Genomic DNA, 25443 nt, shown 5'->3' with positions numbered 1-25443 from the left:
CAATCCCCGACGATTTTTCTGAGGATAAGCCGTCATAAGATGTCCGGGTTCCCCACAAGTAAAACCACGTAATGCATTTAGTCGTGAAGAACATCGTGGTTGTTGGGCTTCCAGTGGGGTAGTACTTGCCCCTCCTCCTCCAGCCTCAACCTCCCTTGAAACAGAATGTGGGTTTTTTCCGCCATCGAGGTTAGGTCCTCCTATGTTGCGTGAACGATTTGTCGTAGCCCAAGTAGTGTTAGCTTTAAATTGTTGCTCAAAAGCCAACGCCCTCCGATGAGCCTCTGCAATAGTTGTAGGATCAAATTGAGTCAACGAGTTCTGAATTTGAGGTCTCAACCCGCCAATGAAACGAGAAACCAATTGGATTTCACTATCAAAAATCTCGTTCCTTGTGATTAGCAAGTAGAATTCATCAGCATATTCACCGACAGTACGAGCTCCTTGTCGTAAATTTTGTAGACGAGTGTACATCGTACGTTCGTAGTTTTGCGGAAGAAAAGAAAGTCGAAGGTGTTTCTACAATTTTTCCCATGACTCAATTTTTTTCTTGCATGTACGTGATCATGTTGTTTTCAGCTGCTTCCACCACGACGCTGCACGTCCCCGGAATTTTGTAGCCACCAAAGCAACCTTCCTCTCTTCCGGAACATGTTTGAATTCCATCACTTCATCCACCGCGGTGAGATAATCTAAGAGCTCATCACCACGAATACCACCATGGAACTCCGGTAAATCGAGTTTAAAACTCGACTCCCACCGATTATCTTCACGATCTTGCTCTCGCCCTCCTCCCTTGTGATACCTTTGCTTTGGTTTGCAGTCATGAGCAAAAGGGTTATCACAACTTTCCTCCGAACTTTCATAGTCATCACCTTGATGTGGAAATTGGTTGTGCAAAACCGTCTCTGTTAGGGCTTGGAAGGACTGGACGATGGTCGTTTGAATGCTTTCTTGCATCACCAGTAGTGTTTGACGAAGTTCGGCCGACTCGTTGAAGGGGTCCTCGTCACGTCCCTCTGTTTTTTTGGAGTTGCGAGCAGGAGCCATGTTCGAAGAATCTAACACGGGATGTAGGTCGTGTTAGGCTCTGATACCAAAACTGGCGCAGCGTAACTGATAGAAAACCTTGTGTTCGTTGATTCTCACGAATAGCCGAACAGAGGAGTTTGTCTTGTGTCATTGATTCAAAGAATACCGAACAAAAGACAAGCTTGTAGATCGTTGATTCAAAAAGAATAGCCGATAAACAAGGAAATAGAGAAGCTTAAAGCTCTGAATTATTATTCAATAAAAGTTGTTTTCCTCCTTTAAGCTAAGAGGATATTTATACAAAAGAAACAAAGAAAAACCCTAGGTTGTAAACCGACTAAAACAGAGTAAAAGAAAACGTAAAGTCTAAGATAAACGTAAACGTAACAAAGCCCACGAGAGAAAAGAAAATAGAAGATGAATGCCTAAGATGCGCTGCATCACAAACGATGCTATTTTGTTCGCACCAACTTCACCATTGTAAACGCTATTAAATATTTAAAATTTTGAAGTGTTGCCTTATTGGGGGATAAGTACCCAGTATATTTGTATATTCATGTAATTAACGAGACAATCGATTTCGTATTAATGCTTTCACGCATTACAAAAGTCTTTAAAGACTAATACAATAAGACACAAAGAAAATGATAAACATGAAAATATTCGGCATTTGTCCTAATAATGAAAGCAATCATCTATTTTACTAGCCAAAGGCATCTTTGACTCCCAAGTGTCAATGGTTTTGAATTGATAGACCAACTATATACAACTTTCAAATGTCAAGTCTTGACTCTTCACTCTTGTATTACTCTCAAAACCGGTAAGAATGAGAATATTCACGTGGTGTCTAGTGTCTACATAAGTAAAGGAAATTAATCAAAAATTTGTATTAACAAAATTGATTGCAAGTTTGTAACCCTATGGCCCAAACAAATCGGTCGGGCGCTACAATAGTCAATAGTGCGTCGGAATCCTAAAAGGCTAAAAACTGACTCGGACCAGCTTATGTCAATATGGTTAGCGCTTAGCGGAATAGTTGGCAGATTCAACTAATTCTGAATTCATAACATTTATAGATGCTTTGGCGATTTTTAAACTAGAATGGTGAAAAAGTGGTTGAGTACAGAGTTTTATTAGTTTATTTGTTTTAAAAATAGAGAAATAAATCAAATAAAAAAGTTCCATCTATTAAAAAACGTCATAATTCCAACAAAAAAAAAACTCAATCGCCAATATCATCTCTGGAAAAATTATTTACAAATGATTAAAGGTGAAATAAGTATTCACATTCGGAAAATATTGGAGAAGCCAGATCGAGGAGCAACTCCAGAGAAGTGAAAGTGTGTGCATTGTTTTGTGAAGCATTGGAGCTGGTTCAGATTTCAGACCCACCAAAACCTACCGACAATGTTACATTTATTTATCTCTCTTTTCCTTTTTAAATCTCTAATCAAATGTTTCATCTTATTTTTTTATGTTACTTTGGTAGGTCCTCTTCGACCTCTGCATCTCCACATGCTATACAAGTGGCATCGCTGTATGTATTATTTACCACTCTCTTATTGTTGTTACTCAAAACTTAAATGTCACTTGAATGCAAACTACTAGTATATATTTAGGTGAAAACCATATCAAAAATAGCCAAAGGTAAACCCAAATTTTTTGCTAATTAATTAAAAAAACTTGAAAAAAACACACTGTCTATTACAAATGATTTTGATCCAATCTTTGGTTTTGCTTTCCATAAAAATGAAGTCGAGGGAGAGGGAGAGAAGTGAACCTTAAATGTAATAAATGCTGCTTGACTTCTCTTTTAACGTCAAGTAACCCACTAATTTAATCATCTCCTTAGCTATCTTAGCGCAGCAAGCACAAAACAAAAGGGTCTACGTTACTACCTAGATTCTTGATTTGAGTCTTGATGACCACTTGCTTCTTCTGTCTCAAGTCCCTAAGAGTGGAAACTTACTGGATTAAATTAGCTTTCACATGATCTCAGAGCTAGCTTTGCATTTTAGATGCAAACATGTCCTGCAACAAACATAAGCAACCTACTGAGTCATTGATTGAAACGTGAATAGTAATACGGATTGAGAGATGAATCATTTCATATGGGAGACAGCTTTCTCATACGCGTCCACGCCTTCGCATGAAAAATTAATTTAAGTAGTACATACTACTTTTCATTTTTCTAAAAAATATATTATTGCAGAATTCTAAGTGTTATTGCAATCACCAGTGGTATTAAATGGGATAGTGTAAATGCACCTGCAACATATCAACTAACCACACACTCCTCCACCTGTTTGTATTTACTTCAAAACTTTTCAAAAACCCTTTAGTATATGCTTCCTTCCCTCTATTTATAAACCTTAGTATCCGGTTTTTATTCTACCACCAAGGAACACACAACACTATTTGCAAAAGTTCTCTTTGAGTCTATCATCAGTGAGTTTCAGAAATGAGAGGGATGAAGAGTTTAGCCATTTGGGCTCTCTTTGCTGCTTTACTCTCACAGCAGCTCTTTGCTTCTGTTGCTTCCATAAGGTTCGAGGATGCGAAAACATACTACTCTCCTCCTGACCCAAATGCAGGAACTCCTCCCCCTGGTAAGACAAAAAAAAACAGAACACATTGTAACATTTTTTTTATTCATTTGATGTAATAAGAATCTTGACTAAGCATTTCTTTTCTCATGCAGTCTCACATGGAACTCCTCCATCACACGGTGGAAGCTACACTCCAACTCCTTCGACTCCATCATACACGCCTCCTTCTAACTGTGGAAGTCCACCTTACGACCCTACTCCTTCAACTCCATCTCACCCTTCACCTCCATCACATACTCCAACTCCATCTCACCCTTCACCTCCAAAACATACTCCAACTCCATCTCACCCTTCACCTCCATCACATACTCCAACTCCTTCCACTCCATCACACACCCCTCCTTGTAACTGTGGGACGCCACCTCACGATCCTTCCACGCCTTCACATCCTTCAACACCTTCACACCCTTCAACGCCTTCACACCCAACGNCCCTTTAGTATATGCTTCCTTCCCTCTATTTATAAACCTTAGTATCCGGTTTTTATTCTACCACCAAGGAACACACAACACTATTTGCAAAAGTTCTCTTTGAGTCTATCATCAGTGAGTTTCAGAAATGAGAGGGATGAAGAGTTTAGCCATTTGGGCTCTCTTTGCTGCTTTACTCTCACAGCAGCTCTTTGCTTCTGTTGCTTCCATAAGGTTCGAGGATGCGAAAACATACTACTCTCCTCCTGACCCAAATGCAGGAACTCCTCCCCCTGGTAAGACAAAAAAAAACAGAACACATTGTAACATTTTTTTTATTCATTTGATGTAATAAGAATCTTGACTAAGCATTTCTTTTCTCATGCAGTCTCACATGGAACTCCTCCATCACACGGTGGAAGCTACACTCCAACTCCTTCGACTCCATCATACACGCCTCCTTCTAACTGTGGAAGTCCACCTTACGACCCTACTCCTTCAACTCCATCTCACCCTTCACCTCCATCACATACTCCAACTCCATCTCACCCTTCACCTCCAAAACATACTCCAACTCCATCTCACCCTTCACCTCCATCACATACTCCAACTCCTTCCACTCCATCACACACCCCTCCTTGTAACTGTGGGACGCCACCTCACGATCCTTCCACGCCTTCACATCCTTCAACGCCTTCACACCCTTCAACGCCTTCACACCCAACGCCTTCAAATCCTCCTTCTGGTGGATATTACTCATCTCCTCCCCCAAGTACTCCAGTCGTTGTGACTCCACCAACACCCATTGTTGACCCAGGCACACCCATCATTGGAGGAAGCCCACCAACTCCCATTATTGATCCAGGCACTCCTGGAACTCCTTTTGTTCCTGCTCCATTCCCACCAATCACTGGAACATGCGAGTAAGTGACAAACGTTCTCTCTAACACAAACATCATAAGACAGATGATGATATCAACTATATCACACTTCATGAGTTTTGTTTTTATTTTTGTTTTGTGTAGTTACTGGAGGAACCACCCTACGTTGATTTGGGGTTTGCTTGGCTGGTGGGGCACTGTTGGCGGAGCTTTTGGTACAGTCAGTACCTCCAGTAGCATTCCAGGGTTTGATCCTCACATGAACCTTCTTCAGGCACTTTCCAACACCCGCTCTGATTCCATTGGTGCTCTGTACCGTGAAGGCACAGCGTCTTGGCTAAACTCCGTGGTCAACACTAGGTTCCCTTTCACAACCCCTCAAGTTAGAGACCACTTCGTTGCAGGACTTTCCTCAAACAAGGCAGCCACAAAGCAGGCCCATACCTTCAAGCTTGCTAATGAAGGTCGTCTACAGCCCAGAATCTGAAATTAAGAGAGTCTCATTTCTCAGTTTGTTTGTTGGTTTATATCATGACCAGTCTTAATTTATTATCTTATCATGTGTGTGCTCATCAGTAGAGTTTTAAGTGTCCTATAGACTCTAGTAATATTTGTGATGGATACTCTTTTATATCTAATGTTGCTGTTTCAAAATATTTCTTGATCTTAAAAAAAAGATTTAGTAGCTCCTCTGTTTCTCAATCTGTTCAAGAACGTCCAATGAAATGAAACGCTAGCAAATACTTAAACTGAAACGAAGAAAATATCTATAACCCGAACAAGAAACTATAAATAGGATCATATAACATAAATATTAAAAGAGACTGGAACAAAGGACAAGCATAATTTAATGTATAGACCAAGGTACAGAGAAGTCAAAGTCCAAATGTAGATTGACATGCCTGTAGACCAACACAATGCCATAACTGCTCCATTAAATTGTTCATGAGCATTTTAAAAATCAGGCCTAAGTGATGTGTCACCAACGGGAAACAACTGGATTAAACTCCAGAAACGACAAGTCCATGAGAAAGAGAGAGAAGGAGCAAATATTTAGATTTAGCATTAAAGAAGGAAGCAGTACATATCAGAAGTGTGGTGTGGTGTCCTGTTACTGTAATAAACTCTGTGGAGTAAATATTGCAAGATGGTCTCCATGCATTCAAGTTTAAAACCCCAAGTTCTACCCACCAATGACTAATATCTTTAATGACTCTCTCTCTATTAATGTCTGGAATTTGCATTAATGATATTAAGTTGGTGTGTCATGGTTTTGGAAACACATCATCTTTGGAGGTTGATAAATAGTATCTCTATCCAAGTTTATCTTTACCCAAGGATGTTGGTATTCTGAGTGAATTAAACAAATCAAACTTTGATACAATGCATCTGTTTTCAGAATAAATATATTTTGAAGTAACTTGAAGGAGTAAAATCTTGAAATTGTGATCTTTTCATGTAATGATCAATGTATGAACAGAGGATAAAGACTTATTTGAGTTGTCATTACATCAAGTAGATTTGCTATAGTTCTAGCTCTGCAATTATGTTTCTTCAAGAATTTCACCTTTTTTTTCCATGCTAGATTGAATGTGTCGATCGATTAGTTTAGGCTTGATTTGTTCATCAGCATACGGAAATTTCCGAACAGAGCTCACCAAGTGGAAGTGATCTGTTTTAAACTAATCACATCCTGCATTAAGGAGGCAAAACTTTTTTTTTTGTTTGGAAACAATCTCCTCAGATTAAGACAGATGCCAGAGCACATGGAGAGCAACAAACAACATTTAGCTATAATAGTTTTCACTCAATGAAATGATAGGACATGTAGCTTGTTTGCTTGCTCTGTCGCAGTAAAAGTTAGGTATTTTTTGGTGCTTTGTAACATGAATTTGGCGTCAAGAAATCAATTGTTGGTTTTACTATAAATTATGGTGAGAAGAATGAATATATTACCTCCTTCATTAAGTTAATTAGGAAGGAGCTGACAACGGAATTGAGTAAGTGAGGTTGAAGTCATTGGTAGATGGTACATCACTGAGACTCTAAGCTCCATTTGCTTTCAAATCTTCTGCCATTTCTGTTGTTTCAGGTTTTTCTTGATAAGAGGAAGTACTAATGGGCAATTACTTTGCTATAAATATTCCCACTAAGAGACCTTTCTACCTCTCGTTGGACTAATATAGTCTCATATACTGCAGAGCTTGAATCCAGGGACTGCATCTGTGGCAGCCAGGAGCTTCTACCGCTCGCTGTTGAAAATCTTACACACCTTCCTGTATCTCTTATGACGTGACGCTGGACTAAGATCTTGATCCATTGATCAGAAAGTGTCTGAGCTCAGCTGATAAGAGCAAATAAAGAGACTGCCCTCTGCAGTCTGAAAACAGGATGCAAAAAAGGTTTGGCCTATAGCTCTCCATGTCCATAGTAATAAGGATTTAGAATTAAAGATGTTTAGTTAGATGTAACTTGGGATCGATTCTATGCGTATGCAGCTTTTGCATCTCAAGCTGCATCTCAATAGTGTTGTAGAAATTGCATTTGTTTTTTTTGTGTCACATCAACACATTTTGATTTGAATATGTAATACACTAACTAGCAATAAAGCTAGCTACAGCTTGATATCCTTTTTATTTTTGGATATCTTGTCGTATATTATTAGTCTTATAACATACATAGTCAAAATATATGTAAAATTAGGTCCCTCTCAAATCGTTACATCTGCAATTTTAAGTTTTTAACAGTAAGTGTAACATGAATATATATATATGCATAAGATCAATCTCACATGAGAAAAGAGCTTATGTTGGACTTCAATTAAACAAGTTGCAGAGGTGGCTGGTCGTGGTTGGAAGAATTCTGGTTCGGTTCAAGAAGGTTAACCGGAATATAATTCCGGTTATACTGCTCCGAGTGGTGAGAAGAAGTCACACCTGACTCGTAAACCGTCCCTTGATGTATCGCACCCGATTCCTGCTGTTGTAGTCCTGCCCTTTCAGTTATCTGCATAAATATTTAGAATTTGCACATCAAGAGATTGTCCTGCCTGCCGAAAAATAATAATGATCAAAATGCTAAAGAGAGTTATATAAAACCTTGGAGCGGAGATACATGTTATCGTTTTGCAGCTCGATTTCCTACAATGAACGATGATCAGAAAGAGAAGTTGCAAAGTAGAGTAAGTTAACTTGTGAAGGAAGATAGGGTTTACTTTTACCCTTTTTTGCATGTATTCAATCTCTGCAACTAACATCTCGTGCTGGAGATAAAACCAAACAGAACAGGCAAGAATCAGATGGAGTTGTGAAAAAGATACACTCAAGCAGTAAGGACATTGATGGAAAATCAAGTATAGTGAATTTGTTAACCTTCTTGGAGCGGACACGACTGATTCCTTTCTCAAGCCTACTTTCAAGGTTCTTGAGTTCCTTAAAGTTCAAGGAACCAAGAGATTCACCAAGAATGTGTCTGTTCAGATTCTGAATGTCCCGAATCTGTCTCCGAAGTTTAGACGCCTCTTGCTGATAGTACTGCATCGATCCATGGTTCATACAAGAGGTCATATAAAAAAAGTCAGATAATTAAAGAAGAATTAACGAACTAGTGAACATTAAAGTAATAATGAAGCTAAACCTGAGTATTAGCTTCGGTGACTGAAGGAGGGTTAACGGCGTCGGAGCAAGCTTTCTTATACCTTTCTATTGTTCCTCTCACACTTCACCAAACATTACCACAGAGGAAAAAGATTTAAAATTTTAATCAGTCATTAGCTAATAATGGATGCAACCAATGAAAATCTACGGTCAAACTTAATCCACACCAGGAAAAACAAAGACGCACAAAACTATAAAATATCTTTGGATATATAAAAAAGACACACAGAGAGACGTATGTAACGGTTTTGAAACAGATCTTTATTGTCCGGCCATAACCTTAAATTCAACCGATCGACAAAATAGAGGGATTGGACCAGTAATAGTAGTACCATATGATTTGTTTGACCAGTAATAGTTATTATTGCCTATATCTATTACATATAGTCCTAATTTGAAAACGCACAAAGAAAGAAAAAGTAGCAAACTGGAGAAGAAAAAAAAGAAAAAGAAAATGATCAATTACATTTGCTCTTAGTTAACTGGAATTGGTCCCAATGTGTCCAAAATTTATGTACGACACAAAATCCAAATTATATTTTTCGCTAGTAATGCCTAATTAGGTTCAAAAACACTACTAGTTAAGCTTTAAGAAAAATAAGTGATCTTCAGGTTAAGTTAGATTCCTCCTATTGATAATTACCAATTTTAATTATTTTGGTAATTAATCATACAAGTATATTTGTACAAGTATATTGGTACAGCATACTTAATGCATTCTTCTTTGAAATGTCAAAAGTAAGACACTAAAGCCATGAGGATGTTTGAAATAAGAAACTCAACTACATTTTTGATAATATAAACATATAAATCACGTTTTTCCACATACCTAATGCATTCTTCTTTTGTTAATCAAATTAGTTGGAAATTGAATTAAAGGTACTTTTAAGTCATGATTATACACCGTTATCATGTATATATAGATTAATTAGTTAGTGAGAAAATAATTCTTTAGTCTTTGTGAAAATTCACATTGTAACTACAAATTTTCTAGTTTTAACTTAGATCCATGATATGAGACTTGACTAATAGATCATAGACTCATAGTCATACATCACCCTTAACATTATAGTCTTAATACCACTAGCTAAAAACCAATAATACTAATAAGAAAAATTCCAAAATTTTTATCACTAGCTAAAAAAGCAGACAAATAATCCAAAATGGTGAAATGAACATGAGCTGTTTAATAGCTGGAAACTTATAGAGAAATAATGGAAATGACAAGTTCCCAACTTGGAGTGGAGAAAATAAGTAAATAACAATCAAAAAGTCAAAATTTTATGTTTTCATTGGTTTTGTTGATTGATTAATTAGTGACTCAACAGCAAGCTTTGTCCCCAAAAGAAATTTCTTGATTTAACAAACCGATTAATCACCAAAACATTAGAGAAGTGTCAGAAGACAAACACCTACTAGTCTTCCCCTAGTGAATCAATTTTTAAGGAATCTACATATAGCTTTTATATAATAATAGCCCAATAAAAAAAAAATATTATAACTTATCAAGAACCCTACTTTTTCATTACTATGATGGAAATCTAATGATCAATCTGCAGAAATAAAATTTTATGGACCATCAAATTGATCGAAGTGTCTTGTAGAAACTGACATACTAGTACATAGATAGATATACATATAGATGCTGTTTTTAAGATTTGTGGAAAAATAAAAAAGTGACTGGAATAAGGTATGGGGATGCTCATTAATGGTCAGGGAAGACCTCACAGCTTTTTTTACAAAGAGAGAGAGAGAGAGAGAGAGAAGTTAAAGTAATCAAATTTTGCCCCAAATACAAAACTAGGGTTCCCTAGTTTAAAACAACCCTAAATCTGAGGATTTCAAAAGAAAGCTGATCATCAGAGGAACTTAATTAGTAAAACCCTATAAATCTCACCAAGCATATACAGATTGAAAAAGCCACCCAAAAAAAAAAAAAAAAAAGTTCGAAACTATACTCTAGAAAAAAATCAAGATCTAAAAAAGATGTACCTGTTGTTGGCGTACTCGTAGAGACGGCCTCGAGTGGAGAAGATGACAAGAGCGACCTCAGCGTCACACAAGACAGAGAGCTCGTAAGCTTTCTTGAGCAAACCATTGCGTCGTTTGCAGAAAGTAACTTGACGATTCGTAGTGTTCTCTATCCTCTTGATCTCTATCTTCCCTCTCCCTATCTTCTTGCTGCTCTCTGCTACATCATTACTACTCGCACCACCCTCCATTTATCTAAACCCTAGCTAAGTGTATAAATTATGAACAAAACACAATCAAACACACGACACACAAGTAAGAGAAAAGCTTGTAAGATCAAAGTCTTTTTTTTTTTTGCAAGTTCTGAGAGATTTCAATGAGAAAAGGCATACCCTTTTATTAAAAGAAATAAATGGTTTAAAAAAAAAAAAAAATTGTATTTGATGAAAAGCCCTAAACTGATGAATGGAAAAATAAAAAGGAATGCTTTTTTATATATAACCAAACTTGGATGATCAATAAGCATATCATCAATAAGTAGTATACCTGGGTTTGCAAAATTATGATCAGAAAGAATTAAGGAGAAGTGAGAAGGGAATTGATGAAATCTGAGAGATTTAAATTTGTCTAAAGATACTATTCTTATTATCTCAGTACCACTTAACTGCTGCTTGTGCTTTACTTTTTTTTTGTTTTGGTTTATAATTTTCTTTTAGAGGAATATTTCTTTGGAAGTATATAAAAACCCCATTTGCAGAAAACAGAAGGTTTGGTAGTTTTTTTCAAACTGCAATGTTAGAGACGAAAAAAAGAAAGAAAGAAATTGGACCATTAGTCTAACATGCATTAATTTAGCCAATTTATCTCACACACCTAATCCTTTAAATTCTCTATGTATGCATTTAGATTGAAATTTGAAATTGATTAAGACTTAAGTGGTAGAAATTATCAAAATAGGAAAAAAAAGAAGAAGAGTTGGGTTTGGATTGGGTGGGGAGAGCAGGCATTAAAGGAGGACCATCCAATTTTTCTTTCATGTTTTGGGGGAAAAAGAGAGGTATGGGCTCTGTTTCTCATCAGAATCACCTTTTGGAAAGTTTCCTTTTTTGGTAATCGTTTTTTTAATTCTCATTTTCTTTTTATTGCCCTACTCAGTATATACGTACGTCTTTTAATTATATTTACCTGGAATATTTTTTATTATCAATTTTCAAATTTAACTATGATTTACATTCACAATTCATGTTATATATATATATATATATATATAGAGATAATTGATTGTGTTCAAAAATGGCTTGATAAAAATGGCAATCTAAAAGTATATAGCGTAACTAGTTTCGTGTTAACAAATTATTATGTTGGAGAGTCTTATTCTTGGACAAGAAGTTAGTCCAACGGCATCTTGAATATTAAGGATATTAGTTATTTTAATATACGTAATTTAGACAAAGAACGACATCATATAAAACGACAATATAATTAGAGAAGACGAAACTAATAAAGTTAAATGAGGGCAGAGAGAACCCACGTACGGCGAATGACTAATCATCATATGTATAGTCATTATCCATATGACCCTTTCTCAGATTTGCATTAACTAATTGTAGTTACGAAAGGAAACTCTTTTGTGTTTTGCCCATACCTCATCATTTTCATTGTACTTACTTCAATTTAATTTTTATTCACGAGCAAAAGCATCTACATATATATACACTTTCACATTCATGTCGAATTAATTTAAGTTTCAAATTTTGCAAAATTCATTTCAAGAAGGAACTTGAGTGTTGGTGGGGCTTTGATGATTGACTTTCGTGGTAAGCATATAATTTAAGAAAATATACCATGAAATTTCAAAGCTAGCTAGTAATTAATTTGAATGATCTGATTCTCGTTCGTGGATAGCTAATTAGCGTGAAATAATATAATTTCATATTGGCAAAAAGTCTTTATCATATAGACTACTAATGAAGAAAAAGGTAAATAATAAAATACATTGTGTAAGAAAGATGAATTAGATAAAGATTACTTTTACTAGCTCGGTGACAAAAAAAGTTAAATCTTGATAAAATTAAAACGTTCGCTGGTGAACGTCAATTTCATGAAAAGAAGTATATATATAAATGGGTAAGAAAGAGAGATTCTATAAAGACGTCAAATTAAAAGGAAGGACATGTGATTTACTCAGAATTTAACAAAGTCGTGGACCAAAATATCATAATCAAAACTGTGTAATACGTCCAATCCTCATTAATTAGTGCGTAGTTTCTTGATCACTAACTCTTGTGAAAAAAGAAAAGAATCTTGTTTACCAAAAATATATTCCAAAGTATCATTCATAGGGATAGATAGGGATACTAAACCTAAGACTTGGATTTCCCTAATTATTAGTCTGAAATTTACCAACAATTACTTTGAAATATTTTTTCTTATAGAGAAGAGGAATGGGTTCATATGCTAACGTATCAACAGGTTGGAGATTCTTTGCCTGTGCTTGTTGCCTTAACTTATACAAAGATTCTTGCTTCAAAAAAGATTCAAGCTGTTGTTGTGTATATATTCATCGTCACAGTGCTAAAGACGTTTGTGTTCACAGAGAAGTTTCCATTGAAAGAAGAGATAGACAGAGTAAAAAGAATTACTCAAAAAATGGGTGTCATTATTGTGATTGCAAAACGTATTGATGCTCTCATTGGGTAGGTTTCAATTTTTGTCTCAAATATAGGATTAAAATAATTAAACTCGATATTTGTTCAAATTTTAACATTACTTTCTTCTTCTTTTTTTGTCTTGTTGCATGCAGGCCTGGAGTCATGCTTCTATATCCTCTGTAAGTGAATTTAAATCTAAATGCTTTGTTTATAAAAACTAACTTGAAAGTAATAACAACTGAATGGATGGATGATATGATGATTAATTAAGGTATGCATCGTTTCGAGCAATAGAGAGTCCAACAATGTTAGATGATCAACAATGGCTAACATATTGGATCATTTACTCCTTAATAACAATATTCGAGCTATCCGTTTGGAGGATCCTTGCCTGGTAATTATATATACTAATAACATTCCCAATCAATTTTTGTTACGAATTCAGAATAAAGGACTAAAAAACTCTTCTCTGTTCTATTGCATTTTGTAGGCTACCATTCTGGCCATACTTGAAGCTTTTGTTCTGTATGTGGTTGGTGCTACCAATGTTTAGTGGTGCAGCCTACATTTACTCCAATTTCGTTAGACAATACGTCAAAATTGGGATGAATGTTGGGGGAGGAGCTAATTATACAGATGAACAGAGAAGAGTTTTACAGATGATGAGTCTTGATGCTAGAAAATCGGTTCAAGATTATGTTGACCGGTTCGGATGGGATTCTGTTGAGAAAGCAATTAAAGCGGTACACTTACACATCAGATCTTTTTTGTATACATTATAATCAAATACATAAAATTGGGATTTTAACTTCATCGTATGTGTGTTTTAATAGGCTGAAAAGGAAACAAGAAGGCATTGAGATGGATCGGAGGATCAAGAATCACGAAAATATTACTCTTTCGTTTTTATGTTTGTACATTGTATAGAGCAAAACTTTTATAAACGGTGAAAAAAAAAAAAAAAATAGATGTTTAAATTTGTGTTCTTCTTTAGAGAAGCAACGTCCTCTATCGTAACAAAAAAAAAGAAATCGGATTCTATTTTGGATGGCTCTGAATTTGATTAGGAGACAAATTCGAATAAAAAATAAGAATACAACAACACTCTGTGACAAACTATAAGATGGAAGTCAGGAATCGCTTCACTTCCCTTTATAACCCAAATAGTAGAGAAGAACAATGCTCCTCTGCTTTAAGTTATCACACATTAAATATGTGTTTTGTTATTTCCTAATTAATTTGTTTTGTCAACTTTTTAAAAAATCACTTTGTTGGCTCAGATAAGCTAATTTAATCATCAGTCAGATTAGGCCTTAAAATAAACTTTTGGTTTAAAAGAAAAAAATCCAAATTTAAATTCAGAGATCCATGAATGATAAAACTATTAGCCCCAAATCTCCATAGCCACACACACGAAGAAATAAATAAACTTTCCATAGCAAAAAAAATTTGATATATGACGTCAGAAATATAATACATATTTATCAGTTGTTTTAATTTACTGGTAAAAAAAAGGAAAATTAGTGGGGAAAATTAAAAAAAAAAAAAAAAATTCCAAAAAAACCCCCCTCTTGTCAATAGATTCAAAGCGCATACTCTTAATTTGACTCAATCTAGGGTTTCTCTGGTCACTTTGAAGCTTCTCCCTTAAACCTGGTCTCTCACTCGTCAACCCTCTTCCTCTTCCCGCTGTCGCCAAGATTGAAGCTTTGTTTTTAGGTATGAATCCCATCTTAGATAATTGGGTGTTTGAATTATTCCGACAAACATGTCCTAGACGCTGTCTTCCTTGTGTTGATGTTCTGTTTTGCTTTTTCTCTTATCTGGGTATGATTACTAGATCTTTCCTAGGAACTTCTTCTTACGGCCATGAATCTGATTGATTGGTTGCTGTGATGTTTATGAAAACGATGGAGAATATAAAACTTCACTGCTTTTTTTTTTTGTTTTTTGGCCTCTTTATCTATTCGATTAATGTTCTTGTGGCATGATTTTATTCTAAAGCAGTTTGCTTTCATCTGTTATGCTTAATCTCGTTGCATGACTACAGTCGGGTGGTTGTGTTACAAAAAATTTAGACTTGATTCAGTTTGAATAGTGTTTCTATCTCTAACAAAGCTCTTAAACTAGGTCCCTATGGTGTAGTAGAACTTATTGGTTTTGAGGAAATGCTCCAGCTGATTATGATTATTGTTATTCTGCATTTGGGGATGAAGAGATAGAGAATATTGACTTTACATCTTTTCTGGCAATCAGTTCTGGCTTCACCGGATAATTAAGGAATTCAGTAAGAAATAAGTTCATTCTGTGACAACATGGAGTCTAAGAATGAGAATTCTGATGTTTTACACGCCGAGGAGTTCAAAAATCAGGCTAACGAAGCTTTCAAAGGTGTGTATATTTATTAAAAACGTTTAACAGAATCTTGTGGAATCAGCGTTTAACAGAATCTTGTGGAATCAGTTTAAACTCATTTTAATGTGCTCTTTATCTTTTTGCTTTGAGTTAAGAACAGCTCACTTAATTTCGTTTGTTGCTTACAGGTCACAAATTCTCCAGTGCTATTGTTCTATATACAAAAGCTATTGAACTCAACGGTAACAACGCTGTGTATTGGGCAAACCGTGCATTTGCTCACACGAAACTGGAGGAATATGGCAGTGCTATACAGGATGCATCAAAGGCCATTGAAGTTGATTCAAAATACTCTAAGGTATTATTCTGTGNTTATTGATGTGAAACCCATCTTAATAAGAGTGGACATTTCACAGACGTACAAATTTCTCCTTTTCTTTTCTGTTAAGATGGCATACCTCTTTTGCTNATTTATTAAAAACGTTTAACAGAATCTTGTGGAATCAGCGTTTAACAGAATCTTGTGGAATCAGTTTAAACTCATTTTAATGTGCTCTTTATCTTTTTGCTTTGAGTTAAGAACAGCTCACTTAATTTCGTTTGTTGCTTACAGGTCACAAATTCTCCAGTGCTATTGTTCTATATACAAAAGCTATTGAACTCAACGGTAACAACGCTGTGTATTGGGCAAACCGTGCATTTGCTCACACGAAACTGGAGGAATATGGCAGTGCTATACAGGATGCATCAAAGGCCATTGAAGTTGATTCAAAATACTCTAAGGTATTATTCTGTGACAAGTTGTTGTTTTTTTCTTTCTGTCACGTTTATTCAACCTTATTCACTGATTATCTACTGAATTTACAGGGCTATTACAGGCGTGGTGCTGCATATCTTGCCATGGGAAAATTTAAGGACGCCTTGAAGGATTTCCAACAGGTTAATGTTTCTTGCACGAGCATTGTGCCATTTAAGTTTTGTTTTTTCCGTCTATATTTGCTAGCTGTCCATCTGATAGTTCTCGTCTTATTTATTACTTTTTGAGTGAGCAGTCCGCTCATGTTGAGAAATGTCAAATTACGAAGGAAAATATGTTGTAGTCGTGTACCTTGAGGCACCCAAAAAGGTCATAACTTGATTGTTTTGATCTGTGACCAAGTGATAGGAAACTTGATAGTGATCTGTGGAAATCCAGTTTTGTGGTGGACTGTCTTTGAGTGAGAGAGATTCGTGTTACAGTATTCCTGACATGGTCTGCTATTTTTATTTTAGGTAAAAAGGCTTTCTCCTAATGACCCCGATGCCACAAGAAAGCTAAGAGAATGTGAGAAAGCAGTGATGAAACTCAAATTTGAAGAAGCAATCTCCGTACCAGTATCCGAAAGGCGTTCAGTAGCTGAATCCGTTGACTTCCACACAATAGGTATTCATCACTCTGCTTGCTTATTTTTCTGTTGTCTTATAGCTTGCAGTGTGTTTTGTCATCCCTGGTTCTTTCGTCTCCTGTTATGCCATGCCTTTGATTCAGTAGTTGACAAATGGTTGAATGTAGCTTTAGACTAGTAATCATTCTTCTACCTATTGTCACATAATAGGGAACAAACCCAGATCATCGTTCATGCCCACCAAAACGGCTTTAGCAGCAGTTGTTGCAGCAGTAATGGTGGTGGCGGTCCGGGGATTTGCCACAACTGAGATACTCATGGTGTTGGTTTCGGTGGTATTAGGGGCATTTTGGTGGGGTAGCTCTGGTAGTAGTGTCTTTTCTTTGGTTAAATCCTCATCCTAGGATCAATCTGTATCGTTTTTATGCATATCAAAGCCTGGATATGTTTCCTTTCTTGGAGTCTCAGTTGAGAATTGAAAAGTTCAGTGTTATTGATGTGAAACCCATCTTAATAAGAGTGGACATTTCACAGACGTACAAATTTCTCCTTTTCTTTTCTGTTAAGATGGCATACCTCTTTTGCTACATTTTAACTCTTGCCAGTAAAATGTGTCCATGGCTTGTAGTTTTTAGCATTTCATTGAAAACTGATGTTCACTGTTATAGAGGTTTTAACCCTTTATCAATCTTCTAATATTCTATTCAATTTCATTGTAGAGGTTGAGCCACAGTATTCTGGAGCTAGGATTGAGGGAGAGGAAATTTCCTTGGATTTTGTGAAAACGATGATGGAAGATTTCAAGAACCAAAAAACATTGCATAAACGGTACATATTTTTTTTTAGTGGTACTCAGCTTAATTAACGCAGTGATCATCTCTTCTTACTTAGTCAGCATTATATATTTGTAGGTATGCGTATCAAATCGTTTTACAAACAAGACAAATCTTGCTAGCACTGCCGTCTCTTATCGACATTAGTGTTCCAAATGGCAAACATATCACTGTATGTGGTGATGTGCATGGTCAGGTAAGCTTTGGTTTCACTTACTCTCCGAGTATAATTTTTCTCCTCTTAGATGAATCTGCAATCTTTCAGTTCTCTTGTTTACATGTGTAGAAATTTTCAGTAAACCAGTATACTATATCTCTGGAATTGGACTTTATTGTGAATCTTTCTACTTCTCATATCTTGATTTTGTTGGCTAACCTTCTGCTCCTTTTTGCACTACAAGGGGCTGTAGTGTCATTGTTGTGTTGTGTCTTTGACACGTGAATGTTTTTTTGCAGTTCTATGATCTACTAAATATCTTCGAGCTCAATGGCCTCCCTTCTGAGGAGAATCCATACCTCTTCAATGGTGACTTTGTGGACAGAGGCTCATTCTCTGTTGAGATCATCCTCACACTCTTTGCTTTCAAGTGCATGTCCCCATCATGTAAGCTCTCTGAACCCTTGCTATAATAATTCTTTGATGGTCAAGTTCTAGTTGCGTTTGCTATCATTGGCAAGGATTAAATGATCTACTATTGTCTGATGGGTTAAAAGTTCCCAATCAAATTGTAAATCGCTATTTACACATGTTTGTTGAAAATTTGCAGCCATATATCTAGCCAGAGGAAACCATGAAAGCAAGAGCATGAATAAAATTTATGGTTTTGAGGGCGAGGTTCGATCCAAGTTGAGTGAAAAATTTGTGGATCTCTTTGCTGAGGTTTTCTGTTACCTACCGTTGGCTCATGTTATAAATGGGAAGGTCTTTGTGGTACATGGAGGTCTGTTCAGTGTTGATGGTGTGAAACTGTCAGACATCAGAGCTATCGACCGTTTCTGTGAGCCTCCAGAGGAAGGTATGTTTCATCATATACGTCTTCTGTAAACTTTTTCTGTAATTGTGTTTTCTGTTTCTTCGTCTAATCATGATAATGTTCAGGGCTAATGTGTGAACTTTTGTGGAGCGATCCTCAACCTCTGCCTGGAAGAGGCCCAAGCAAGCGAGGGGTTGGTCTATCGTTCGGTGGAGACGTGACAAAGAGGTTTTTGCAAGATAATAATCTAGGTTAGTCGTTGTTGTGGTATTATTGGGTTTGGTCTCTGGCGCCAGTTTATTCTCTTGAGATATTAAGTTGGATTTTTATGAATGTCATAGAGTTGCTGGTCCGCTCACATGAAGTAAAAGATGAAGGCTATGAGGTTGAGCATGACGGTAAACTCATCACTGTCTTCTCTGCCCCAAATTACTGTGATCAGGTAACTCAAAACTTCACTTATTCAATTTTGAAATAGCACCGAATTACATGGTTCTTACTTAACATGGAATTTGTATTGTTGTAGATGGGCAATAAGGGGGCTTTCATTCGTTTTGAAGCTCCTGATATGAAGCCAAATATTGTTACATTCTCAGCAGTGGTGAGTGTAGTCTACCTCTTACACAGCATGTTCTTGTGAATGTTTCACAGATTTATTTAGACTCATTTGAAAACTCTTTTAATTCTTTGATATATTGTCACAGCCTCACCCGGATGTGAAGCCAATGGCATATGCAAACAATTTTCTCAGGATGTTCAACTAACCAGCAAAAAGCTTCTTCTACTCAAATGCTATTCTAAAGACTCAAGACCAGAAGTGTTTCAGAAACATAATGATATAAGTTTTTTTTTTCCTTCATCTTCTGCAGTTTTTCATGTTGTTCCATAAAAGGGAGCCCATGATAATTAAAGGTACAGTATCCGGATTTGATCGGTTTTTTCTTTCTTTTTTCCTTTTTGATAAAATGTTCCCTCTTCCTCTTAAGCTTATCCATCAACTTTTGTCCCTTTTGTCTTATGTTGTAAGAGGGGTAATGGATCATTCTTATTTTAGATGAAAATCTTGTGATTTACTCAACAAAAGAGTGACCAAATGACCCCAGAAAACTCTCTGTACTTAGATGGTTTCTTGAATCAAAAATCAAAGGATGGTTTCTTAAGCTTCTTGTCTGGTCCTTCTTAGACCTTGGATTCTTTTTTAAATAGAGTTTGATTCAAATATTCAGGCAAGGACATCAAATAAAGAAGACAGAGAGGTCGACAGTGTAGAGCTCTTGCAACAGTAATTCTCATGTAGATTCAGTTTTGCCCCTTCTCTGATTTGAGTGTATTGTACAAATGGTGAGCTGTTTATATACAGTCTAAAGAGAAAGCTAATAACACTATTGTTTTCTCTCCACTCTACATGAGCCTGTTTCAGATTAAAATACCTGCAGATTCTCATAAAATCCCCCCCTCCATGAATTTTGCAGAGAATTTCGACAAAATATATGCTTTGTTGTTTAACAACGACTTAACTACTACTGAATCACAGATTCATAAAAAGCCATCCTTTGTATTTAAACATAACATGTGGGTAATCTGAGGAACTATCATCCATGTGCATACTGAAACAATGAGGTTTTATAATAATGGTATATGATAGTGACTATTGTATATCTATCCTATGCATAGATACATAAACTAAAATGTGGATTCTGGAGAAAGCAAAAGGAGATGAAAATAGAAGAGTGGTGTCAAANTCTAAAGACTCAAGACCAGAAGTGTTTCAGAAACATAATGATATAAGTTTTTTTTTTCCTTCATCTTCTGCAGTTTTTCATGTTGTTCCATAAAAGGGAGCCCATGATAATTAAAGGTACAGTATCCGGATTTGATCGGTTTTTTCTTTCTTTTTTCCTTTTTGATAAAATGTTCCCTCTTCCTCTTAAGCTTATCCATCAACTTTTGTCCCTTTTGTCTTATGTTGTAAGAGGGGTAATGGATCATTCTTATTTTAGATGAAAATCTTGTGATTTACTCAACAAAAGAGTGACCAAATGACCCCAGAAAACTCTCTGTACTTAGATGGTTTCTTGAATCAAAAATCAAAGGATGGTTTCTTAAGCTTCTTGTCTGGTCCTTCTTAGACCTTGGATTCTTTTTTAAATAGAGTTTGATTCAAATATTCAGGCAAGGACATCAAATAAAGAAGACAGAGAGGTCGACAGTGTAGAGCTCTTGCAACAGTAATTCTCATGTAGATTCAGTTTTGCCCCTTCTCTGATTTGAGTGTATTGTACAAATGGTGAGCTGTTTATATACAGTCTAAAGAGAAAGCTAATAACACTATTGTTTTCTCTCCACTCTACATGAGCCTGTTTCAGATTAAAATACCTGCAGATTCTCATAAAATCCCCCCCTCCATGAATTTTGCAGAGAATTTCGACAAAATATATGCTTTGTTGTTTAACAACGACTTAACTACTACTGAATCACAGATTCATAAAAAGCCATCCTTTGTATTTAAACATAACATGTGGGTAATCTGAGGAACTATCATCCATGTGCATACTGAAACAATGAGGTTTTATAATAATGGTATATGATAGTGACTATTGTATATCTATCCTATGCATAGATACATAAACTAAAATGTGGATTCTGGAGAAAGCAAAAGGAGATGAAAATAGAAGAGTGGTGTCAAATCGTAAAGCACTGATGAAAGGAGTGAGAGATCCAGAAAGCATTATTACGTGGATTACATAAAACAGTTACAAAAAACAAAAGCAAAAAAAGTTATTTTCTTGGTGTTTAACAAATTTGACAAGTGTTTGTTTCAAGGGAAGTAGAGATTTAGGTTTAATATGATGTTTAGCGCTTCGTACTACTAATCCAGTGACTTTTATGACCATTTTGATTAATATTTGGGGTAGGGGAGGGGGGCATGTGATGTGGATCATGCTTGAGTTAGATCCGTACGGTAAAATAGTAGGTGTCTGATATTACCCGTCCAGACTCACAGTCCAGGGCTAAAGATTAGATAGATCCTTCCCTACATATAATACACACCACACCACATAAATATCATATACATTGTACATTTTTGCAAAACATCTGCTGCATTATTGCCAAGTGTAGTACAATTTCTTAACGTTTGAAAACTTTGACCTTATTCTTTTCTTTTTTGTACTTCTTACAAATTTACGTTTTATCTTTTTATTAACAAATCAATAATAATGATGATATAAATATGTTACTGCAATTCTTTTAATTAGTTGGTTTGCACTATAACAAAACATTGTACGGTTTAACTCGAAAACCCAGAAAAACAAAAAAAAGGCCAGAGAAAAAAACAAGTCTCTTTGAGTTGTTTCCGATGTTTTGTAGTATTAAGGTACAAATAACTATGATTTTGTCTGGAACAATTCAAACTATGAATAATAAAATTTCAGAGAAATTTTGAAAAAAAAAAAAAAAAAGAAGACATGAATAATTGAAGACAGTAAATAGAGAGACATACTATGCCCACCACTTTTCATGAGCATTTTATATAAAAAAAAAAAAAATATCTAAAGAGGAAAGATGATTTGAAAATACTTGATAGATTAAAAAAAAAAATCAAAACTATTTTTGTGAACAGTTAAGAAACTATTGTGGGTGATTTTTGAACAGTTTGGACCAACTATTGTATTGTTATTGTCATGTGGTGTGCGTTGCGTTGTCTTTTGAACCAACCATCAAATTGGTCATCTTCTTACATCAAATCTTAAACATGACTTGGTTTTCGTAAACTAGCTAGTTTTCTTTGAAATTGATGTTTGCTTATACCTTGATCATTAGTTCTTCCTTACTGGCTTGAAGTAGTATCATGTGTATACGTATTTAGATTCAAATTATGAATTTTCAAACTAGTTGAATGTGAAATGTCGATCCCTGTCTTACTATTTATGATACTTACTTCGGTCTCATCTTATTTCCTATATATGAGAAACATCTTCATTTACAATAGACATACAAAATCACTTCCTTTTTTAGTATACATTTTCACATAGACTATGAAAAATACCACATGATTAGATTTAGAAAGTAACACCGTAATACTGTACATATATTTAGAGAAGGACAGAGACATAAAACAGGAAAACCGCTCCACAGAACCTGAGAGATTCGAGGAGCTAACGTATCCACGAGACTACCCACCAGGCCACCAACAAAGACAAGTCCCTAAAAAAAAATTTGTTCGAACAGAAGTGTTTTAATAAAGGAAGAAACATGTGTGTATGGCCCCTTTACAAAACCTATCAAGTACTCTTTTTAATTTGTGTCTTCTCTTTTCTCTTCCCAATCTCTCATGTCTTTGAGTCCCTACCTCTTTGTCTCTCACGTCCCCACACGTGTCACTTTCAATCACTTCCATTTATAATTGCATCTCTCTCTTTCTCTCTCTCTATCACTCACAGTCTCACACACTCAAAAACCTATTCGTATTCTTTACTAGCTTTCTTCTAAGTCTTCACTCTTTTATCATACCTTGTTTAGATTCTGATTGTTCACGTGTCTCTGTCTTGTCTTGTCCCAAATCCTTAAACATTTTCACTTAAAACTCGTTAAAAGCTTAAACCTTTTCCCTAAGTTTCTCTTTTGGGGTTTATGCTCCTCGATGATGATCTAATGTCACTTTTTACGCTCTCTTCTCAAAGATTCTAAATAAACATTGCATCTCTCAACTCCTTTGCATTGGAGAAATAAAACTAACGAAAGAACTTTTGTGAATTCTCAGTATAATATCACCAAGAAAGAAACACACACTCTTTGTCTCTCTCTCTCTCTCCTCTCTCTTACACCAAAACCTATGACGATGAAGAGAGCTTTACCATCTCCTTCCTCACTGCTCTTCTTTCTCCTGATAACATCACTCTTCCCCTGTCAAGGAAACAGAGTCTCTGCCTCAATGCCTTCATCTGAGTCAGAAACTCTCTTCAAGATCATGGAGTCAATGTCGTCTGATCAACAATGGCGTCAGTCACACCCAAACCCTTGCGCACCTGGCTCATCTTGGCCAGGCATTGAGTGCAAAACCGGTCCAGACCACTTGTCACACGTCTCTCGACTCGATTTCGGCTCTGCTCCAAACCCTTCTTGTAAACCCTCTGCTTCTTTCCCTTCTTCAATCTTCTCTCTCCCTTTTCTTCAATCAGTCTTCTTCTTCAACTGCTTCACTCACTTCCCAACCACAATCATCTTCCCTATTAAGCTCCTCCCCAACTCCTCTCTTCAACAGCTTAGCCTCAGATCAAACCCTTCTCTCTCAGGCCAAATCCCTCCTCGCATCTCTACTCTCAAATCTTTACAAATCCTCACCCTCTCGCAAAACCGGTTAACCGGAGATATCCCTCCGGCGGTTTTCTCACTGAAAAGCCTCGTACATCTCGATCTCAGCTACAACAAGCTCACAGGTAAAATTCCTCTGCAACTGGGGAATCTCAATAGCCTCGTCGGCTTAGATTTAAGCTACAATTCGTTAACCGGTACAATCCCTCCAACGATCTCGCAACTGAGTATGCTTCAGAAACTCGACCTGAGCTCGAACTCTCTCTTCGGAAGAATCCCAGAAGGAGTAGAAAAGCTTCGTTCTTTATCATTCATGGCGTTAAGCAAAAACAAACTCAAAGGAGCTTTTCCAAAAGGAATCTCGAAACTTCAGAGTTTGCAGTACTTCATAATGGATAACAACCCAATGTCCGTTGCTCTCCCCGTTGAGTTAGGGTTCCTACCTAAACTCCAAGAGCTCCAACTCGAGAATTCAGGATACTCCGGCGTGATCCCGGATAGTTACACCAAGCTCATGAACCTTAGCTCGTTGTCTCTGGCTAACAACAGAGTAACCGGGGAGATCCCATCTGGGTTTGAGTCTTTGCCTCACGTTTTCCATCTGAACCTCAGCAGGAACTTACTGATCGGCGTCGTGCCGTTCGACTCGAGTTTCCTAAGACGGTTGAGTAAAAATTTGGATTTGAGCGGGAACAGAGGGTTGTGTCTGAAGCCAGAGGATGAGTTCAGTGTCGTTAAGACTGGAGTTGATGTCTGCGGGAAGAATATTACTAGTGGTGGAGCTGGAGCGTTGATGCAGCATCCAAAGAAGAAATCACAAGCTACTTCCTCTCGGTATTATAGATCTTGTTTCTTCTCAAGTGCTCTGTTTCAGTTTGCTCTGTTTCTGGGGTTACATCAACGATTGGTTCTCTAAGGAGAGATAAAAGACAAAACGAAGAAAAAAAAAACAGAGAATAAATATTTGTATCAAATCCCTAAGAAAAAAGAGATTAGTGTTTGTTCCCAAAGTAGACGATGATTTCTAGGGAAATAAATTTATTATTAGTAGTCGATTTTGATGTGTATTAGTTTTCTATTTAAGCAATGTACCTTAATGTTATTATTGTTGTTTTTTTTTTTTTTTAATAATACTGTACTAGTAGGACTAGTATTTTATTTTCTTTCAGATTTTTGAATATGGATTGTACTAAAAAAAAAAAAAAAAAAACTTCGAGTCCATTATGAGTTTTAGGTGTAAATATGGATAGTGAACAACTTCATAGCTGTGTGTATAAATACGTGTTTGTATACAAATGGAAAATAACAAATGAAGACAATGTTTTGTTGTTTTCGATTGAGTTTGAGTAAAGTTTATTATAATAGATAGAGAA

At 36.1% G+C, this 25443-nt stretch overlaps 6 protein-coding genes across 9 annotated transcripts; 5 read left to right on the top strand and 1 right to left on the bottom strand.

The window, feature by feature from the left end:
* On the top strand, positions 3395-4080 carry LOC104699412 (protodermal factor 1-like). Its single transcript, XM_010414720.2, has 2 exons — positions 3395-3641; positions 3734-4080. Exons 1-2 carry the CDS (start codon positions 3494-3496, stop codon positions 4078-4080), a joined length of 495 nt encoding a protein of 164 aa, XP_010413022.1. The 5' UTR covers positions 3395-3493.
* LOC104793212 (protodermal factor 1-like) lies at positions 4101-5588 on the top strand. Its single transcript, XM_010519527.2, has 3 exons — positions 4101-4347; positions 4440-4974; positions 5077-5588. The coding sequence occupies exons 1-3, from the start codon at positions 4200-4202 to the stop codon at positions 5417-5419; spliced, it is 1026 nt and encodes a 341-aa protein (XP_010517829.1). The 5' UTR covers positions 4101-4199; the 3' UTR covers positions 5420-5588.
* LOC104793211 (agamous-like MADS-box protein AGL5) lies at positions 7612-11395 on the bottom strand. 2 transcript variants are annotated; one of them, XM_010519524.2, is made up of 7 exons: positions 11106-11395; positions 10581-10825; positions 8569-8650; positions 8304-8465; positions 8147-8194; positions 8031-8072; positions 7612-7938 (listed from the first exon to the last, which is right to left on the bottom strand). In XM_010519524.2, the coding sequence occupies exons 2-7, from the start codon at positions 10808-10810 to the stop codon at positions 7753-7755; spliced, it is 750 nt and encodes a 249-aa protein (XP_010517826.1). In that variant the 5' UTR covers positions 10811-10825; positions 11106-11395; the 3' UTR covers positions 7612-7752. The 2 variants fall into 2 exon arrangements, with proteins under 2 accessions (XP_010517826.1, XP_010517828.1); XM_010519526.2 differs by having other exon boundaries at positions 8153-8194; positions 11106-11393.
* On the top strand, positions 12978-14253 carry LOC104793210 (HVA22-like protein f). The gene is made up of 6 exons (XM_010519523.2): positions 12978-13031; positions 13156-13255; positions 13363-13389; positions 13482-13604; positions 13701-13953; positions 14044-14253. The coding sequence occupies exons 1-6, from the start codon at positions 13004-13006 to the stop codon at positions 14068-14070; spliced, it is 558 nt and encodes a 185-aa protein (XP_010517825.2). The 5' UTR covers positions 12978-13003; the 3' UTR covers positions 14071-14253.
* Positions 14767-19921, top strand: LOC104793208 (serine/threonine-protein phosphatase 5-like). 3 transcript variants are annotated; one of them, XM_010519520.2, is made up of 14 exons: positions 14767-14929; positions 15467-15601; positions 15754-15923; positions 16433-16504; positions 16838-16988; positions 17161-17319; positions 17670-17778; positions 17862-17979; positions 18240-18387; positions 18551-18799; positions 18883-19008; positions 19099-19199; positions 19284-19358; positions 19462-19921. In XM_010519520.2, exons 2-14 carry the CDS (start codon positions 15526-15528, stop codon positions 19519-19521), a joined length of 1614 nt encoding a protein of 537 aa, XP_010517822.1. In that variant the 5' UTR covers positions 14767-14929; positions 15467-15525; the 3' UTR covers positions 19522-19921. The 3 variants fall into 3 exon arrangements, with proteins under 3 accessions (XP_010517822.1, XP_010517823.1, XP_010517824.1); XM_010519521.2 differs by having other exon boundaries at positions 15341-15601; XM_010519522.2 differs by lacking the exon at positions 17161-17319 and having other exon boundaries at positions 14770-14929.
* On the top strand, positions 23003-25181 carry LOC104793207 (protein TOO MANY MOUTHS-like). The gene has a single exon (XM_010519519.2). It carries the CDS (start codon positions 23592-23594, stop codon positions 24984-24986), a length of 1395 nt encoding a protein of 464 aa, XP_010517821.1. The 5' UTR covers positions 23003-23591; the 3' UTR covers positions 24987-25181.

Source organism: Camelina sativa, chromosome 6 (genome assembly GCF_000633955.1).
Source record: "Camelina sativa cultivar DH55 chromosome 6, Cs, whole genome shotgun sequence".
NCBI lineage: Eukaryota > Viridiplantae > Streptophyta > Magnoliopsida > Brassicales > Brassicaceae > Camelina > Camelina sativa.
Note: the sequence above shows the minus strand (reverse complement) of the source record. Positions and strands in the feature narration are given on the sequence as shown.

Bases quoted from the DNA above. Each gene is read 5' to 3' on its own strand.
- LOC104793212 (XM_010519527.2), top strand. From the start codon at position 4,200: ATGAGAGGGATGAAGAGTTTAGCCATTTGGGCTCTCTTTGCTGCTTTA. The intron at 4,348-4,439 runs GTAAGACAAAAA...TTTCTCATGCAG, and splicing joins TGCAGGAACTCCTCCCCCTG to TCTCACATGGAACTCCTCCA. The intron at 4,975-5,076 runs GTAAGTGACAAA...TGTTTTGTGTAG, and splicing joins CCAATCACTGGAACATGCGA to TTACTGGAGGAACCACCCTA.
- LOC104793211 (XM_010519524.2), bottom strand. From the start codon at position 10,810: ATGGAGGGTGGTGCGAGTAGTAATGATGTAGCAGAGAGCAGCAAGAAG. The intron at 8,651-10,580 runs GTACATCTTTTT...TGTTTGGTGAAG, and splicing joins TACGAGTACGCCAACAACAG to TGTGAGAGGAACAATAGAAA. The intron at 8,073-8,146 runs GTAAACCCTATC...CGTTCATTGTAG, and splicing joins ACATGCAAAAAAGGGTAAAA to GAAATCGAGCTGCAAAACGA.
- LOC104793210 (XM_010519523.2), top strand. From the start codon at position 13,004: ATGGGTTCATATGCTAACGTATCAACAG. The intron at 13,032-13,155 runs GTTGGAGATTCT...TTGTGTTCACAG, and splicing joins ATATGCTAACGTATCAACAG to AGAAGTTTCCATTGAAAGAA. The intron at 13,954-14,043 runs GTACACTTACAC...GTGTTTTAATAG, and splicing joins TTGAGAAAGCAATTAAAGCG to GCTGAAAAGGAAACAAGAAG.
- LOC104793208 (XM_010519520.2), top strand. From the start codon at position 15,526: ATGGAGTCTAAGAATGAGAATTCTGATGTTTTACACGCCGAGGAGTTC. The intron at 16,505-16,837 runs GTTAATGTTTCT...TTTTTATTTTAG, and splicing joins CCTTGAAGGATTTCCAACAG to GTAAAAAGGCTTTCTCCTAA. The intron at 19,359-19,461 runs GTGAGTGTAGTC...ATATTGTCACAG, and splicing joins TTGTTACATTCTCAGCAGTG to CCTCACCCGGATGTGAAGCC.
- LOC104793207 (XM_010519519.2), top strand. From the start codon at position 23,592: ATGACGATGAAGAGAGCTTTACCATCTCCTTCCTCACTGCTCTTCTTT.